Source organism: Andrographis paniculata, unplaced genomic scaffold (assembly GCF_009805555.1).
Source record: "Andrographis paniculata isolate CXL003 unplaced genomic scaffold, ASM980555v1 Contig77END, whole genome shotgun sequence".
Lineage (NCBI taxonomy): Eukaryota > Viridiplantae > Streptophyta > Magnoliopsida > Lamiales > Acanthaceae > Andrographis > Andrographis paniculata.
Genome location: NW_026137614.1, coordinates 3,389,537 through 3,408,518, shown reverse-complemented (window position 1 = coordinate 3,408,518; position 18,982 = coordinate 3,389,537). Strand labels below are relative to the sequence as shown.

Here is an 18,982-nt window from a genome sequence, read left to right as displayed (position 1 = left end):
TACTGAAAAAGGAAACGGATACTTTGTTATGGGACGGACCAAAATAGAAAAATTGATAGATTGTTAAGGGACGGATGGAGTATTTTTTTCGAAATGAAGGTTTAGTTGAGGTGTGATTCTAATAAAGTGAGACACTTTGAAAATAATTACAATTTATGGCAACTTCAACAGAACTTCATATTTGGAGTTTGGTGCACAAAATGGAGTTGAATTGCTCCAATCCACCTCATATTTGGTGGAAATGCTACAGTGCAACACTAAAAACGCTATTTTTGGAGATGTGTTAAATTTTTTATTTAATTTTTTTTAAAATTTTTTTAAAAAAAAATATAATAATTGAATAATATTTTTTTTTTTTGGAGTAGAAAATAAGGTTTTAAGTTGGAATAAAAATAGTATAACAACTATATTTTTACAGTTAAACGGCAAAAATATAATTTATGGCTTGAAGATGGTCTTATGCAAAAGATATTGCCAGATTTCTTTAGATATTTCACATTAAAATTAGTGATTTGTCAATATTTTCATACCATTGTCCATTATTAGTAATTGATCTATTGTTGTTGTTATTTTTTTTTTTTTGGGGAATTAGATGAAATTTTGATCGTTTATCTAAAATGATCCAACAAACCAAATTTATTAACAAAATGAGCCTTGATGCCTTTTGGCCATTCAAGATCGACTATGGCCTCAAATCGGTGGTCTTTTTTTTTTTTTGAAGTTATATATTTGTATATATATAATTTTTGCATTATTCTTATTTTTGGGTTAGTTTCTTTATGAGATTTAGAATTTACAATTCTATAAATACCTAGCATTTTGTTTTGTATTCGATTTTCTTTGATTGATAATAAAAATTTTGATATTTCCATTTGTTAATTTCTCTCTTGCTTGTTCGACGATCTCGATTCATTCATTGGCATACCATAGAACATGTGTTTCACATTGAAAAAAAAAAAAAAAAAAACCATCTCTAACGAAGTAAATGTAAATGTGACCGCGATTAATTTGTAAAACATGCATCCATCTTGCGGAAACATGTTATGCAACATGATTCCATGATGGTTAGAAAAATGTGCAATCTTAGAAATAAATAAATAGATAAATAAAGAATTTTTTAAAACAAAAATTCTTAGGGAGACATGACTATTGAGACTTTCATCGAACTCTATTGACTACAAATGCAGTATGATGTGGATGAGATGATAAGTCTCTAGGATATGAAGAGCAAGTTATCTTGAAAAGAATATAGAGATCATCTATATTGATGAGAAAGAGAGAGTTTGGTGGTTCGACGAGTTTAGAAATACTAGCCATGATGGATTCAAGAACGCTATACTTATTAGAATAATGACAAGAAAATAATGTTTGGTCTAACACCTCCTAAAACTAACAAGTGAGCAACAACTCGATCTCGTGTAGGGATTTAATCTAACGGTGAGGAGTGCAATCGACATGTTCACATTAGTTTTAGCAGATAGGAATGAATCAATAGCAACGATGAGAGGAATATTGCAAGATCCAAAAAGGACGTAGACTTGAGGTTGAGTCTTCTTACAAGTGCGGGAGAATGTCGCAATCTTACCAATTTTCTTTTTGAGGTTTCGCCTTGTGTCATCATTTTATGTTCCATGCTCGAAATTAGATTAAATTTGCAAGATTTATATGAAACAATCGAAAAATTAGACTCATTTAAAAAATGGTCCCTAGTGTTTTGTATTTAGTTTTCTTTGATAATGATATACTGATTTGACACAGTTAATACATATATAAAAGACGGACAATACAATTTTTATATAGCACAACATAATATTTTACTACCTATGTTCGGTTATAGAGGTCTCATTTACTTTTTGCGTGTTGATCTTTGAATATTAATTATTATATCAAAACGTAGTACAAATTTAAAAAAAAATTGCAAAAATACTTTCATTAATATCTTATGATAATAATAGAAGGATATTTGTACAAAAAATTTATACAAATACAAGGATATTTTTAATGTTCGGTACAATGACGCAAAAAGTAAATAAGACCCTCAGAGGCGGACGTAATAAGTATTATATAGAAGCATGCTTTCTACAAATTATATATTATATTATGTTGTATCAATATATTTATTAGTTGAACACAATGCTACATTGTGTTGCATATAATTATATCATTTATTATCAAATATATGTTATATATTATATTAATCGTCACTTACAATTTTGTTTATTTTATATATATATATATATGCTAACTTTTTTAAATTATCATTGTACTGATTTGACTCCATCGACATTATAACTAAAATGTTGATTAATATATATATATATATTGTTCGACCATCTCGGTTCATGCATCGTAGTCATCACACATGGATATCTGCTTGAGCTTTTTTTTTTTTTTTTTTTCTTTTTTTTTTTTTTTTAATTTCTATGATTGCAGTTTTGGAAGAATGAATTAAAACAATAATTATATAAATTTTGCTAATCTAAATTTGTGATGAAGTTGGAAAGCAATATGTACACCAGCTGGCACCAATTATTTGTTGATCAAAATTCATGGTTAAAATAGTATAAAATGCCCCAAATACATTATGTGAACAACACCATTTGATAAGATAGAAGACGTCTTTGACCAATTCTTGGTTTGGTTGATATAATCAAGTCTAGACATTGTCCGTCACACGGGTTTGCTTAGTATGACTTATCTTACTGAACTAATTTAGAGACTATTAGGTTCGGCTTAAACTTATCTAGAACATATTCGAAAAGTAATAATTAAGGATTCTTACATAAAAAAAAAAATAAAAAATAAAAAAAACAACTCTACAATGCACGCCTTGCAAATGATGACTAAATTAGTATGAGAGTAAACTTATAACTGCGAGATTATGAGTTCAAAGTTATCCATACTCTCTTGATCTTGTTTGACACTATGAATAATATACAGCATTTATGAATTCTCATGTCCTAGGGAAAAAGAAAAATAAAAAAATAAAAATCACAAGGATGTGTTTATTTTATAAAATAGTTTGAAGGAATATATTTTTATGCATGTGTAAAAATTATAAAATATACTCCCTTCGTCCCAAAATAATACGGATATTTGAGATAAATACGAATTAAGGAATAATAGTATTATAATTATTATAATGACAGTGGACGTAAAAGTGTTTCTAAAAGACCAAAATGTCTCTATTTTATATAATTATTGTGAACAAATTGAGATAATTTTATAAAAAAATGAGAGATAGTTACCAAAAAATTGAAATGACTATTATTTTGGAATTGATAAAAATAACAAAATGGAATTATTGTTTTAGAACGGAGAGAGTAATAAATATATACTCCCTCCGTCCCACATAATTTGTCCCTATTTTCTATTTTCGTCCGTCTCACATAACTTGTCCTTTCTATTTTTGGAAATACAATTATTCACTTTAATCGCATTTTAAATTTTAAATTTTATAATTTTCTTAATTTTAATTAAACTTTTTACTTATCTTAATCTTAATCTATAATTATTTTTACTAAATAATAATTATTTTTACTAATACACTTCTTAATTACTTACTAATTATACTTTACTTAAATTGTCGTGTCTGCAGTAATACACCCATATTACATAAATATTGTCTCTCATAGTAAAAAACAAGTTGGGCAACACAACCAAATAGTCATACTACCATCCGTATATTATTTAACAAAAATTATTATTTTTTATATTATCGATATGATTTTTTATATTTTACATAAAAAAATATATATATACTAAATAAGCAAACTTATAATTTTTTTATATTATCAACATTATTTTCTATATCTCACATATAAAAAAAAAATTAAAATTAAAATTAAAATCAAAACACTAAACAAACCCTTTTATCAATGGAAGTTCAATTTTAATTACAACAAAAAGTATTGCATCACATCTTAGAAAAGTGTAATATATCTTATGAATTAAATGATCTAAACTATGGATTAAGTGTAGAAAATATTCTTGAAAACTAATAAGATTTTTATATTCTTGAAAACTAATTACTTGTAATATTCTTGAATTAAATGATCAAAAGATAATGTTCATTGTACAATGCTATAAATTTTGGATGCAATAAGGGTGTGTTTGTTTGGGGGATAGGATTGGATTTACATTATTCATCCAATTTTTTTTTTCCAAAAAACATCAAATCAAACACCTATTTTTTTTATTTTTTATATTATACTAAAAATCAATTTTGCATTCAAAATATCACATCAACACCTATTTATATCACATCATAAAACTATTCAAATTCAAAATTTTTACTATTCAAATCCCAACTCAAAATTCAAACCCCCAAACAAAATTTTGGGACGATGAGTTCCTACTATTGTTAGCGAGCTTATAGCAAAAGAAATTTGTAATTTTTTTATTATTATAATAAAATATACTATCTTTGTCCGACTCTAAGACTCTCATTTATTTTTTACGTGTTGATCTGTGAATATTAATTATTATATCAAAACGTAGTACAAGTTTAGAAAAAATTGCAAAAATAGTTTAATTAGTGTCTTATAATATTATTAAAATGACATTTGTACAAAAAAAAAATTATACAAATATAAGAATTTTTTTAATGTTAAGTACAATGACGCAAAAGATAAATGTAACATTAGAGGTGGACGAAAGAAGTATTACTCTCTCCATCCCATAACTAAATATTCATTTGCTTTTTGCGCGTAATTTTAGAAATATTAGTATTATATTTGGATGTAGTAGGAATAAAGTATAAATGACTAAAATAACTTTATTAGTATGTGTAATATAAAAGTAATGATATTCGTGTAATATATTGTAAGTTGTAAAGGTATTTATAATATTAGGTAGATTATACAGTTACTAAAAAAAAAGAAATTGATACTTTGTTATGAGACGAACTAAAACGGAAAAATGAATACTTTGTTATCGGACGGATGGGGTATTACTCTCTCCGTCCAGCTAGAAAGTATACATATTTCTATTTTGGGACGTCCAATTACAAAGTAACTATTTCATTAAATACCCCATTTTTTTCCACAAATACCCCTACTTTACATCACATCATTACTTTTATACCAAAAAAAATAAGGGCAAAAATGTCATTTCACTATTTTTACCTACACACTATAATTAAAATACTATTATTCTTTAATCTCCGCGCCAAAAGTAAATGTATACTTTTAGCCTGAACGGAGGGAGTATTTAATAAAATATGCGTATCTATTTTATATTAATGAAAATAAAAATTGCAAATATCCTCGTGTACAACACAAAGAGACACACCCAATCTAATACTATAATTTATTTTCCCAATACCTAAATCATTATAAGTTAAAGCTACATAATAATAATAATAATAATAATAATAATAATAATAATAATAATAATAATAACTCATCATTATTGTAGTCTATGTTACCCAAGAAAGTATTGAATTTCACAATGTACAATAACTGTTAGATTATTTATTAAATTTAAATAAAACTAAAATACTATAAGTGCAAACCAATTTAATTATAACAAACAGTAGGTTCTGAGGTTTAGGTGTGTGACAATTCAAAATTAAGCATCGATAAGTCAAATTGAAAAGGCATCTGATGGGTCATAATAATAATAATAAATAAATAAATAAATAAATAATCATAATAATAATAATAATAATAATAATAAAACATGATCATCATCCTTCAAATCAATCAGTTTTAGCAAATCATATAAACTATACATTCAAAACCAGACAAATACTTCATTTTAATAATAACACTATTCAATAGCCTATCTGATTTTACTGTTCTCCGTTTATGTATTATGGGTCTATTACTGTAGATACGGAAATTTAGGTAAGGTGTGATTAGTAAGTAATTAAGAAATGTATTAGTAAAAATAATTATCGTAATAATAAAAATAATTATGGATTAAGATTAAGATAACTAAATAGTTTAATTAAGATTAAAATAATTATACAATTTAAAATTTAAAATGAGATTAAGGTGTATAATTATATTTTCAAAAATAAAAATGTCAAATTATTTGAGACGGACAAAAATAAAAAATTGAAACAAATTATATGGAATGAAGTGAATATTATTTTCCTTTTACAGCTTTAATTAAAACACATACATACATTCACAGTAGTGGGAGTAGTATCTAATTATTTATTTCTGATCAGGTATTTGTTTCTTTCTAGATATAATCATTATGTTTGACACCAACCAAATTTAAATTAAATTAAATACTACTCCTATATTTAAATAAAATAAAATAAACAAACAAACAAAAAACATAAAATATACTACTACTAGATACTTTCTCCTTCCCAATAGATTTGTTTTATTTTTTATTTTTAGTTCGTTTTAAAATAATTGTTTTGTTTTTTTATTTAGTAATGTGGTCCGTACTTTATAACAAAATTATTTATATTTTTTCAAACTACCCATAATTATTACTCTAATCTATTTTTTAAAATCATTCAAAAAAATAAGAGTATTTTAGTCTTTTACCTTCTACTTTATATCCACTTTCAATTAAACAGTATTATTCTTTAATTCTTATCTTCATTCCCAATAAGATATCTTTTTTTGGACGGGGGAGTATTTGTTTTTTTCTTTTACTTCAAACTTCAGATTTTTACTATTTGAACTCTATATTTTCTGATAAAAAATAAAAAAAATTTTCTCACAAAACATCTCATCATACATTATTTTAATATCAAATTCAAATTAATTTTTTCTCAAACTCATCTGAAGAAATATAACCATAGATTACTTGTGTATATCGGTTATATATATATTATTATTATCAAATAGTAAAAAAATATACTAGTATTATTTTTAAGTTGAACACTTAAAAATATACTCCTTCCGTCTCATTAGAAGAGTGACGTTTGTTTTTTACACGTAGATTTTTAAATATTAGTATTATATTGGATTATAGTAAAAAAAAGACAAAAATACCCCTATTAGTATGATTTAATATAAAAGTAATGACATTTGTGTAATATATTGTAAGTTAAAAGGGTGTTTATTATGTTAAGTAGATAGTACAATTACTAACTTAGGAAATGGTAACCTTGTTATAGGACAGCAAAAAATGAAAAATGGTAACATTTCAATGGGACGGGGAGAGTATATATTTTTCATCCCTTAACAATTTATCTATTTTTCCATTTTTATACGCCACGTAACAAATTATTCATTTTTTTTAATAACTATATTATCTATCTAACATTACAAATACCCTTCTAATTTATAATATATTATATAAATGTCATTACCTATATATATTATATAATACTAATAAGGTTAGTTTAATCTTTTCATATTTATTTTTACTATATTATAATATTAATACTAATATTTTTAAAATTTCATGAAAAAAATAAATAAATATACATATAAAAGACGAAGATAATATATTTCTTCCCAAATCGTAAGTAAAACCCTTCTACAAAAGCATGCTATTCGTGATTATATATTTTAGTGCGTACGGAAAATTGTTAAAAAGTTAAATAAAATAATATATATATCCACTTTTTCTAGAAAGTCTACTTATAATTTATGTTTAAACTTTTGGAAATAATTGAATGTTGAGTGTTGAGAATATTATAGACACCAATAAAATATATAGGGTCTGCTTTAATTATAATATTCAAAATTGATGGTTTTTTTTTTTTTTTTTTTTTTTTTTTTTTTTTTGTGTATGTGTGAATTTTGATTTAATCCTATTTTTATCATAAGATTTGTATTTTCATTTTAAAATGTCATATGCAATACTAAAAATGTGTTCACTTAATATTAAGTTATTTTCTAAAATATTATTCAAAAATATAATACTCCTCCGTCAACTTAAAATGTAAGTATTTAGTATTTTTTATACCGAGTTTAATAAATATTTTATTTTTATGATAATTATTAAATTAATATGAAAATATTGATGTAAATAAGTATAAATATAATATACTATTTGTAATATGCAGCGAGGTCATACAAACTAAAAATTAAAATAGATATTTTATATTTGGACAACTAAAAATGACAAAACTATATATTATCAAGAGAACATAAAAATATATATATATATATATTTATACCACGTAATAATAAAAATCAATAAAATCATACAAAAGTTTTAATAACTTAAGGATTATAAAAATTAATTTAATAAAATCATACAAAAGTTTTAATAACTTAAGGATTATAAAAATTAATTTAGGGTTTTTATTAATTTAGAGGTATAAAAACAATTTAATTACTACTGATTTATATAACTACCTCCTTCCACTCCGAGCTTCAATTTCGGCATAGGAAAAATAGAGCAAAATTATCTAATAGTAAAATCTATGGACGAAATCGATGAATGCGAGTAAAATCTATTTTTTGTTATTTCAACTTCAATCAATCGCTCACCAATATTGGATGTTGAAGTCGAAATTGTCCAACTACGTATGTAAATATATGGAGAATATATTGGATTCAATTTATGAATTTGTGTGAACCTTATAATTTTCATAGTTTTTCAAGATATAAAGATTAGTCAAAATATTATAATCTCGTTTGCATCTCTTTAGAATTGAATAATATGTAGTACTAATCATTTTTGTATTAAAACATCCAAGTTACTGTTAATTAAAATAAATTTGAACAACTCGCTCGGTATAAAGAAGGCAAAAATAAAATAAAATCAAAAAAGACATGTATAAAATATAATACTCCCTCTGTCTCGGTGTAAGGTTGTCATTTACTTTTTACACGTAGATTTTTTAATATTAGTAGTATAATGAGTTGTACTGAAAAAGACGAAAATACCCCTATTAGTATTATATAATATAAAAGTAATGACATTTGTGTAATATAGTGTAAATTGGAAGAATATTTATTATGCTAGGTAGGTAGTACAATTATTAAATTAGGAAATGGTAACCTTGTTTTGGGATGGACGAAAATAGAAAATGACAACCTTTCAATGAAATGGAGAAAGTATATGATATATTTTACAATAAATCAAAGTACAAAGAAAACAACAATATGAAATAAGTACGAATTCAAGTTCATCCAAAAGAATGCAATAAATTAGAAAAGATCCAAATAATACATCGTAACAATGAAATATGGAACATGTTGTAATTCAAAGATACGTCTTTAACTATATAGACAAAGTGAAACATACATAGTGACATACTTTAAACATTTGATTATGTATTAGTGTTCATCACAAAATTAAAATAGATAAACTTTTACATCTTTTTTGCTTCAGATTAACATTTCGGTAACATGTATTAACATTCATTATTATATTAAAATATTTAAATTATTATTTATTAAAATAAATCAACATCTTGTTTAATTGATTTCAGCATTTATGTATGCGTGAAGGATTATTTTATACTATATTATTCAGAACAATATTTGATGAAATTAAATACAAATTCAGAATTTTTTACATTGTGTAAAAGTATTTTAAATTTCAATAAAAAAAATATATTGTTTGACATTTGCAAGCATGTAATATATACATGATCCATAAATTGACATATATTGAAATTTCTAATTTTAAATTATATGTGAAAATACTCAAAATATTGTTAGTTATGATTATACACCTCTTAGGGTGTGTTTGTTTGGGGGTTTGGATTTTGAGTTGGGATTTAAACAGTAAAAATTTTGAATTTGAATAGTTGTATGATGTGATATAAATAGGTATTGATGTGATGTTTTGAATGTAAAATTGATTTTTAGTATAATATAAAAAATTAAAAATAGATGTTTGATTTGATATTTTTAGAAAAAAAAATTTTGGATGAATAGTCGAATTTTGTCAAAATCCTACATACGTACACACCCTAAGTTTCTTTACAACAATCATACATTGATATTTTGATTTATTCAATGTAATTATCATTCATTGCAAGAACATATCTATGTAGGAAGTGCACAGCCCAATGTATCGCTTGAAAAATACAACTTTCGTCCAACTTAATTTGTATATTATTTTTATTTTTGTCTGTTCTATATAATTTATTTATTTTTTTATTATTCTTGAAATATAATTATATATTTTAATCACATTTTAATATTCATAATTTTTATTTTTTTATTTTAATTAAACTACTCACTTCGTCCCATAACAAAGTATCTATTTTTTCATTTTAGTTCGTCTCATAACAAAGTATTCATTTCCTTTTTTTAATAATTGTACTATCTACTTAACATTACAAATACCCTTGCAACTTACAATATATTATACAAATATCATTACATTTATATCACACCATACTAATAAGGTTATTTTAGTAATTTCTGTTTTATTCCTACTACGTCCTAATATAATACTAATATTTCTAAAATTACGTACAAAAAACAAACGAATACCTAGTTATGGAACAGATGGAATATTTAGTCATCTTAATTTTAATTTTAATTATTTTTATTAAATTATAATTATTTTTACTAATATATTTCTTAATTAATTACTAATTATATAATACCTAAAAAAACTTTATGGCTAACCTAGAATTGACAAATTAAATTGAAAGGGGAGGGAGTATCTATTAACATATCATTCGACTCTATTTCTGTTGCGTACAAATTGACAAATGTTCTTGCAAGCAAAAAATATGTAATATATATATATATATGTCAGAGACATTTCATTCTCCACCTATATATATAATGAGACCAGATTATTTTAAGGTAAAATTGCTTATAACTCTCATGTGATTTCGAAATTCAGCGTATAATTTCCCTGTACAAATTGACAAATGTTCTTGCAAGCAAAAAATATGTAATATATATATATATGTCAGAGACATTTCATTCTCCACCTATATATATAATGAGACCAGATTATTTTAAGGTAAAATTGCTTATAACTCTCATGTGATTTCGAAATTCAGCGTATAATTTCCCTGTACTTTAAAAATTGCATGATACCCTCTTATACTTTAAAAAATGCTACATGAAACCCCACTACCATGAAACTTTTCTCATGTGATAAGAAAATGATTTCCTATCTATATGTTTTGCATGGCATGGGGGTTTTATGCAATATTTTTGAAAGTTTAAGTGAGCGTCATGCAATTTTTTAAAGTAAAATGGGGATTTATGCTGAGTTTCGAAACCACAAAGTGGTTTCATACAATATTTTTTAAAGTATAAGGGGACGTCATACAATTTTTAAATTAGAGGGGAAATTTACGCTGAGTTTCAACACCACGAGAGTTATGAGCAATTTTACCTTATTTTAAAAGTATAATAAGAAAGTATTGAAAAGAGTATAGAACAAGAATAAGGTAAAACTCATTCCAGAGGGAATGGTCCGGTGATGCGTGGATCAACTCGTGAAATCATGGTTTAAAGTTTAGATTGGATTTGAGATTTTAAAATTTTTATTTAAATTATATTTTATGTAATATTTTATAGAGTAAACATTATATAATTTCTATTTTATTTTTAAAAAGAAAATTATGAAATTTAAATAGTTAAAATTGAATACAAACTTCAAATAATATTTGTTTTATTAGATTTGGATTGGGAAGATCTGATTTTATTTTTAAATTTAAATAATATTTATTATAATGATAGTTTGTAAAAAACATATATATATATATATTTTCTATTACATGGTCCAAATACTCCCTTCTTCCATTAAAATTAGATTATTTGGACTCGGCACAAAAATTAAGAAAAATAAATATTTTATTGAAAAAATGATTGATAGTTGAGGGTATTTTTGAAAATTTAGTTAAAAAATAAAATAAATGAAGAGAGAAAATGTAATAAAGTTGGTGGTATTTGTTGTAAATAAATGTTGAATAGAAAATAATAATTAAATGTTAATTTGTTGACTTTGCCAAAAATAATAATGAGATAAATTTAATGGACGTACTAAAAAGAAAAATGAGAATAAATTTGGCGTAGAAAGGGAATGGTAATTACTAAAAAACTCTTCTTTAGATTTGGATTGGGAAGTTGATTTGATTTAATTTCAATATTTAAATAGAAATTATATAATTATTTTAGAGAGAAAAATAATAAAAATATATTTGTGTTCTTTTGTCATTTTTCTTTAAAAATTTTTTTATTGTTTATTATTTTTTTAAAAAAATATATCAAATCAAATGATTATTTTTTTTATTTTATAATAAAAATTTATTTTATATTCAAAATATAAAATCAACTTTCATTCATATCATATAAAAAAAATATATTTAAATTTAAATTTTTAATATTTAAAAATTCAAATTTAAAAAAAAAAAAAAAAAAACTGAGTTTAAACAATAAAAAATTAATAAATAAATATTTTTTTTAAAAAAAGAAAAACTACATATACGTATATTATATACACACATTACATGGTTGTCCCCATTTGACCTGTGTAGCTTCCTTCGACGAAATACACACACATACATATCTTAAATTATATATATATATATATATATTATGCTAAATAAGTAATGACTTTGAGTACTACTGTTTGGGATGACTAACAGTAATAATTAAAGTGAGAAGAATCCCCAATTGGTCACCTCAATCTCAAGGAACAACAAGAAGAAGGATAAAGTGAGACAAGTTTCTCCCTCATGATGATATATATATATATCTAATATAGAGAGAGAAACAAAGAAAGAAAGCAAGAGAGAGAAAAAGAAACATGGGGAGGGCTCCTTGCTGTGACAAGGCGAACGTGAAGAAAGGGCCATGGTCGCCTGAAGAAGATGCAAAGCTCAAAGAATTCATCGACAAGTTTGGTACTGGTGGAAACTGGATTGCTCTTCCTCAGAAAGCAGGTTCTTACCAAAACCCTAATTTCTAAATTCCTTACAAGAAGAAGACCTTTTGAAATTGAATCCTGTATATATATATAATTAGGTCTGAAAAGATGTGGAAAGAGCTGCAGATTGAGATGGCTCAATTACCTGAGGCCAAACATCAAACATGGAGAGTTCTCTGAGGAAGAAGACAGAGTTATTTGTGCCCTCTACGCAACCATCGGAAGCAGGTTTTAATTTAATTCATCTTCTTCAAACGAAAAATGAAAATTGATTCTTGCATAAAATGTTAAATTTCTGTGATTAGGGCAAAAAACAGCAACGAAGAAGATGAAGCTTTCTTCCAATGGAAGTTTTTGAATTTATTTATTTTTTTTGATAAAAAGCTTTTGGCAAAAAATGCAGATGGTCAATTATTGCAGCACAGTTGCCAGGCAGGACAGACAACGATATAAAGAACTACTGGAACACGAAGCTGAAGAAGAAGCTAATTGGGCCATCGTCGTCTTCCTCGTCATCGTCGTCGTCTCTGATAATTCCGCCTGCAAAATTCTCACTCCCATTTTCAGGAAACCTTCAAACCCCAAACCATTTATCGACTCTGCACCATTTGTACAACACAATTTACGCAACTTCATCTTCGAATCCCAAACCCTTAATTCCAATTTCATCGTCTCCCCAAAATTTGGTCTTCCCCAGCAGCACAATCCCGATTCCATTTATGAGCAGCAATCAGTTCTGCCAGGAAGGGGGTTTTATGGAATTACCCTATTTCAAAGACAATATGCTCATGTTTGGGGGTAATGATCATCAGCAGGCAAGCTGTTCTTCGTCAGATGGGAGCTGTGGACAGATCAGCTACGGCAATAAAGATCACCATCAACATCAGCATCAAGTTATTAAGCAGGAAGACATGGGAGGGTGTGTGAATCCTCAGACTGGCTTATTCTCGGAAGAACAGCACCATCAGAGCAACAAGTTTGTGCTCATCCAGGGCAGCCATGGCAAGAATTTAATCAACCATAATCATGCTCATTTGGAGGATCCAATCAGCTCGTTTCTTGATCTCGATCTTGATCAAGATCACAAGCCAAATGGATTAGGTTCTGGTTCTGTCGTCGAAAACGACAACAACAGTAGCAGCCAGATGCAGCTGCAGCTGCAGTATGATCTTGAAGAAGTTAAGCAGCTGATCACATCTGGTGGGGGTGGGGGTGGGGGTGGGGGGGATGTCAATACATTCTTGCTAAGTGATGAACACAAGACTGCAACAGAAGATCACTATGATCATCAGAGAGGGATCTATTACTACTAGAAATTTGGGGATCAAACTTTTTGGAAGTGAAATGGGATTCATTCGAAGATCATCAATGGAAAAAAAAAAAAAAAGATTTGAAATTTCTCTATTTGGGATTTGGTTGGTTGGTTAGTAGGTCGTGTGATTGTGATTGTGTTGCAAATTCAAGGGGTAAAAAATTGTGTTAATTTATTTTATTGTTGAAAGTACATAGTAAAAAAAAAAACTAGCCCTTTCCCTCTAAATTAATTTGTGCCTCATTTCATAAATCCTTTATTTATTTTTATGTCAAGATTCATACAAAAAAAATAAAATTAATTGCATCAATATCCTTCCAATATTGTTGATTTGGTTCATTTGAGAAAACCCTAACTTGATTTGGAATCAAGATTAGCTCTATATTAATTTTTTTTTACATTATATTACTTTTTTACTATGGTTATTGTAAATATCTCATTTATTAAAAAAAAAAAAAATCATTAACTTTTACTAGTAAAAAACCTAAAATAGTATATGTGCATTGACCTGTGAGTTGTCCTAATTTTGTGTCACAAAAATTAACGAACATGTCAATACACCTTCTCACACATAAGACTTTCAAATTGCTATTTAGAACTTCTGATTTAATTAATAATAAAAAAAAACAATGGTCATTTTAAATTGAAATAATTTAAAATGGATCAATGTTTGAAGAGGGCTTCCCATTAATTAAATATATGTAAATTTATATATAATATAATGATGATGAATATGTCCTTTTACAATTGAATGACTCAACCCCACTACTGTATTTGAAAGACACAAGTTTGCATATATTAATTAAAAAATAAAAAATAAAAAATAAAAGTTTGTACATATGTAGATTATTATAATTAATGAAGAAATTAAATAAAAATAAATAAATAAAATAATGAATATGCATGCATGGTGGCTAATTGAGACAACGACACAAGAAATCAAAATCTCAGTCTTATTTTGAAGATGTAATAAAAAAATAAAATGAAAGAATCAATGGTATATAAAATTATGGAGGACAGCAAGCATATAGCTACTGTATACGTGCATGTGGATTGTAGATATATATATATATATATAATACTCCCTCCGTCCCACGTACCATGTCCATATTGTCGTTTATGTCCGTCTCACATACCATGTCATTTTTTTTTAAAAAACAATTACACACTTTAATCTCATTTTAAAATTTTTAATTTTATTTTTTTTTAATTTTAATTAAACTAATTAGTTATCTTAATTTTAATTTATAATTATTTATATTATTTAATAATTATTTTTGCTAATGCATTCTTAATTATATACTAATTACACCTCACTTAAAATACCGTCTCTACAGTGTAGCAGACACGGTATCTGGGACGGAGGGAGTATAAATATATATAATATAAATATATAAATATATATATAATTATAAATATATATTTTCCGATACGACGTCGTTTTAGAAACCCGACGCCTATCACGGCAGCCCTTTCTCACAGTAAAGAGATGGTCCCATTGATGTGATTGGTTAATGATTATCAATTTCTCAGAGAGTTGACTCTTGCTCCTCACTGTACACTTAGGTAAGCTAATTTATTATTATTATTATTATTATTGTTATTTAATTTCAATAAAAATGAAATTCGGTTTCTTGATGCAGCAAGCAACCTTGACACAGAAAAAATTGTAATTAGGGTTTCAATGGCCTAAATTTTGGAATTATCTAGGTAGATATTTTTGGAGATTTTTGAAAATTTAAGAGTTTGAAAAAAATTAAAAAATTAATAATTTAACGTAATGTTTTATGAAAATATATATATATAGTTAATGTGATATTTTTTGAAAAATAAATAGTATTAAATAAATAAAAGTAGATGAAGGGTGTGTTTATTTTGGGGTTTGGATTTTGAGTTGAGATTGTATGATGTGATATAAATAGGTGTTGATGTGTTGTTTTGAATGTAAAATTGATTTTTAGTATAATATAAAAAATAAAAAATATATGTTTAATTTGATATTTTTAGGGAAAAAAATGAAATGAATAGTGAAAATAAAATCCAATCCCCCAAACAAACACACCCGAAGTAAACAAAGCTAGTACTACAAAAATATTTTTAAAAAAGTAAAAAAATTTTACAAATTAATATAATTATAACTTTTCTAAAATAAATCATAGTACAAAAATATAGGATGTCTATCATTTTGTAATTTTGAATGTATTACTATGTTAATATTATTTCCGGTCCATTAAAATTAGTTCATTTGGACTCAACACAAGAATTAAAAAAAAAATAAATAAATATTTTATTAAGAAAGTGATAGGTAGTTGAGGGTATTTTTAAAAAATTAATTAAAAAGTAAAGTAAATGAATAGTGAGAATGTAATAAAGTTAGTAGTATTTGTTGTAAATAAGTGTTGAATAGAGGGTAAAAATTAAATATTTATTTATTGACTTTGCCAAATTAGTAATGGGATAAATTTAGTTGACGGACTAAAAAGGAAAGTGAGAATAAATATAAAATAATATTTTATGTTGGATTGATAATATTTTGTAAGTTAACCGATAATATGTCTAGCTAAAAAGCATACACTTATTTTTTTGTGTTGATTTTTTAATATTGGAGTACTTATTTTATCAAAATATAGTACCAATAAAGAGAATGACAAAAATGCATATATTACTCTTTTATAATACAAATATAATAATACTAGCGGAATAAATTTTGCAAATGTAAAGATATTTTTAATATTAGATACAATTATATATAAAATAATTGTATATTTTATGGCTGAACGAATAAAATATATTGTATAACTATATACTTCATATGTCCTATAACAAACTATTCATTTTTCTATTTTAATTTGTCTCATAACAAAGTATCTATTTTCTTTTTTTTTTTTAGTAATTGTACTATCTACTTAACATTAAAAATATCCTTACAACTTACAATATATTACACAAATGTCATTACATTTATATCACACAATACTAATATGGTTATTTTAGTCATTTATACTTTATTTCTACTACATCTCAATATAATACTAATATTTCTAAAACTTCGTGCAAAAATCAAACGGATACGTAGTTATGGGACGGAGGGAGTATATATTATGGGTGTGTTTGTTTGGAAGTTTAGATTTTGAGTTAAAAATTTGAATTGTAAATTTTTGAATTGAAATAGTTGTATAATGTGATATAAATAGGCGTTGATATGATCTTTTGAATATAAAATTGATTTTTAGTATAATATAAAAAATAAAAAAATATATATGCATTTGATTTCATATTTTTGGTGAAAAAATTTAATGAATAATAAATTTTTTGAAAAAATTTGTAAAAAAATACACTCTATATTTTTAATAATATTTATCGAAAATTATACCACCCAAATAAATAACGGATGAATACACCCTAACTCTATACGTGAGGAAACAGGGCTCTAATTTGTCTATACCCAAATGTTTTATGTTAGTGTGTTTTTTTATGAGTTTGGAAAAAAATTGGTTTTGATTTGGTATGAAAATAATATTTGATGTGATATTTTATGAGAAGAAAAAATTGTATTTTTTTCGAAAAACGCAGAATCGAAATAATAAATTTTGGGAAAAATTGACTAAAGAAACATAAGTCGAATATTATTATTGTATTGACTATAATTATTAATTAACACACTACAAACAACACAATATATATTAGCGTCATATAAAATATAAATCAAACTATAAATTATATGCTAATATAATATAAATACAATATATTAATTAATGCGGGGCGGCTTATAGCAGGAGTAGGGCGAACAACTGCTCTGGTCCCTAATTAATAAATGGCTCATATTTTAAATTATTATCTATTATTATTATGAAATTTTAAAATTAAATTGTAACTATTAGTTCATATTTTTTTTTTCATAATTATCCTATTTAATTTTAAAATTAAATTTAAAATTCTAATTATATATTTTTTTTATATCTTTCTTCCTAATCATGTCTCACTCTATCTTTTCAAATTTAATCGTCACAGTTCTTTACCTCATACCCTGTCGCATTGCGCCCACCAATTCAGACCAAACCTGCCTCACCTTTTGTCTTATCTCTTTCACCTTCCTTCAGTCATTCTCGTTTTTTGAAATTCCGTACAAACCGTCTTTCATATTTTTTTTTCTCAAATTGACATTGTCGTGACGGTCACGTTCAACATCTTCTTCAATCGACGTTAATCAGTGATATTATTTTAAAAATATATTTTAATCATGTATTTATAGGACCTATAATTTATTTTTGCTTAGGATCTCCAAAAAATCCGAGACGGCCCTGAAATTGATAATATACGATTTTAATCCAAACGGTGTACGTATATATATTACAATTAATCTCATTACACAAAATATATTAAACTAACATACATATAATATATACATTAATAATCTATATGGTATATGTTGTCAAATTATAGGAGTATTTGATTTGCTTAAATTATAATCTATATAATATATACATTAATAATCAACACTCTAACATGCCCGCATTTAGTCAACTAAAAGTTCCATATTTATTGTATTGATATAGTCTCTCCATCCAATAATATATATTGTATTGTTTTTGGTACGAGATTTAAAAATATTAATATTACATTGATAGTGGGTTAAAAGTACGGGTTAAAATCTTTTTTATCTTTGTGAGTGTATTAGTGTAAAAAATAGTGGCAATTATGTAATAATAATAAAAAAGTAAGGATAGTTTTATAATGATATGATTATTTATAAAAATAAGACTATTGTTTTGGGACGGACTAAAATGGTAAACAAGACTATTGTATTGGGACGGAGGGAGTAAAATAAGTAGTTGATCAATAATGAATTTGTTCATTGATATTTCTAATTAAAGTAATTTTTTTATAAATATT

At 25.2% G+C, this 18,982-nt stretch overlaps 1 protein-coding gene across 1 annotated transcript; it reads left to right on the top strand.

The window, feature by feature from the left end:
- Positions 1-12,495: 12,495 nt before the first annotated feature.
- LOC127239266 (transcription factor RAX2-like) lies at positions 12,496-14,090 on the top strand. Its single transcript, XM_051257343.1, has 3 exons — positions 12,496-12,793; positions 12,876-13,005; positions 13,181-14,090. Exons 1-3 carry the CDS (start codon positions 12,658-12,660, stop codon positions 14,088-14,090), a joined length of 1,176 nt encoding a protein of 391 aa, XP_051113300.1. The 5' UTR covers positions 12,496-12,657.
- The last annotated feature ends 4,892 nt before the right edge of the window (positions 14,091-18,982 follow it).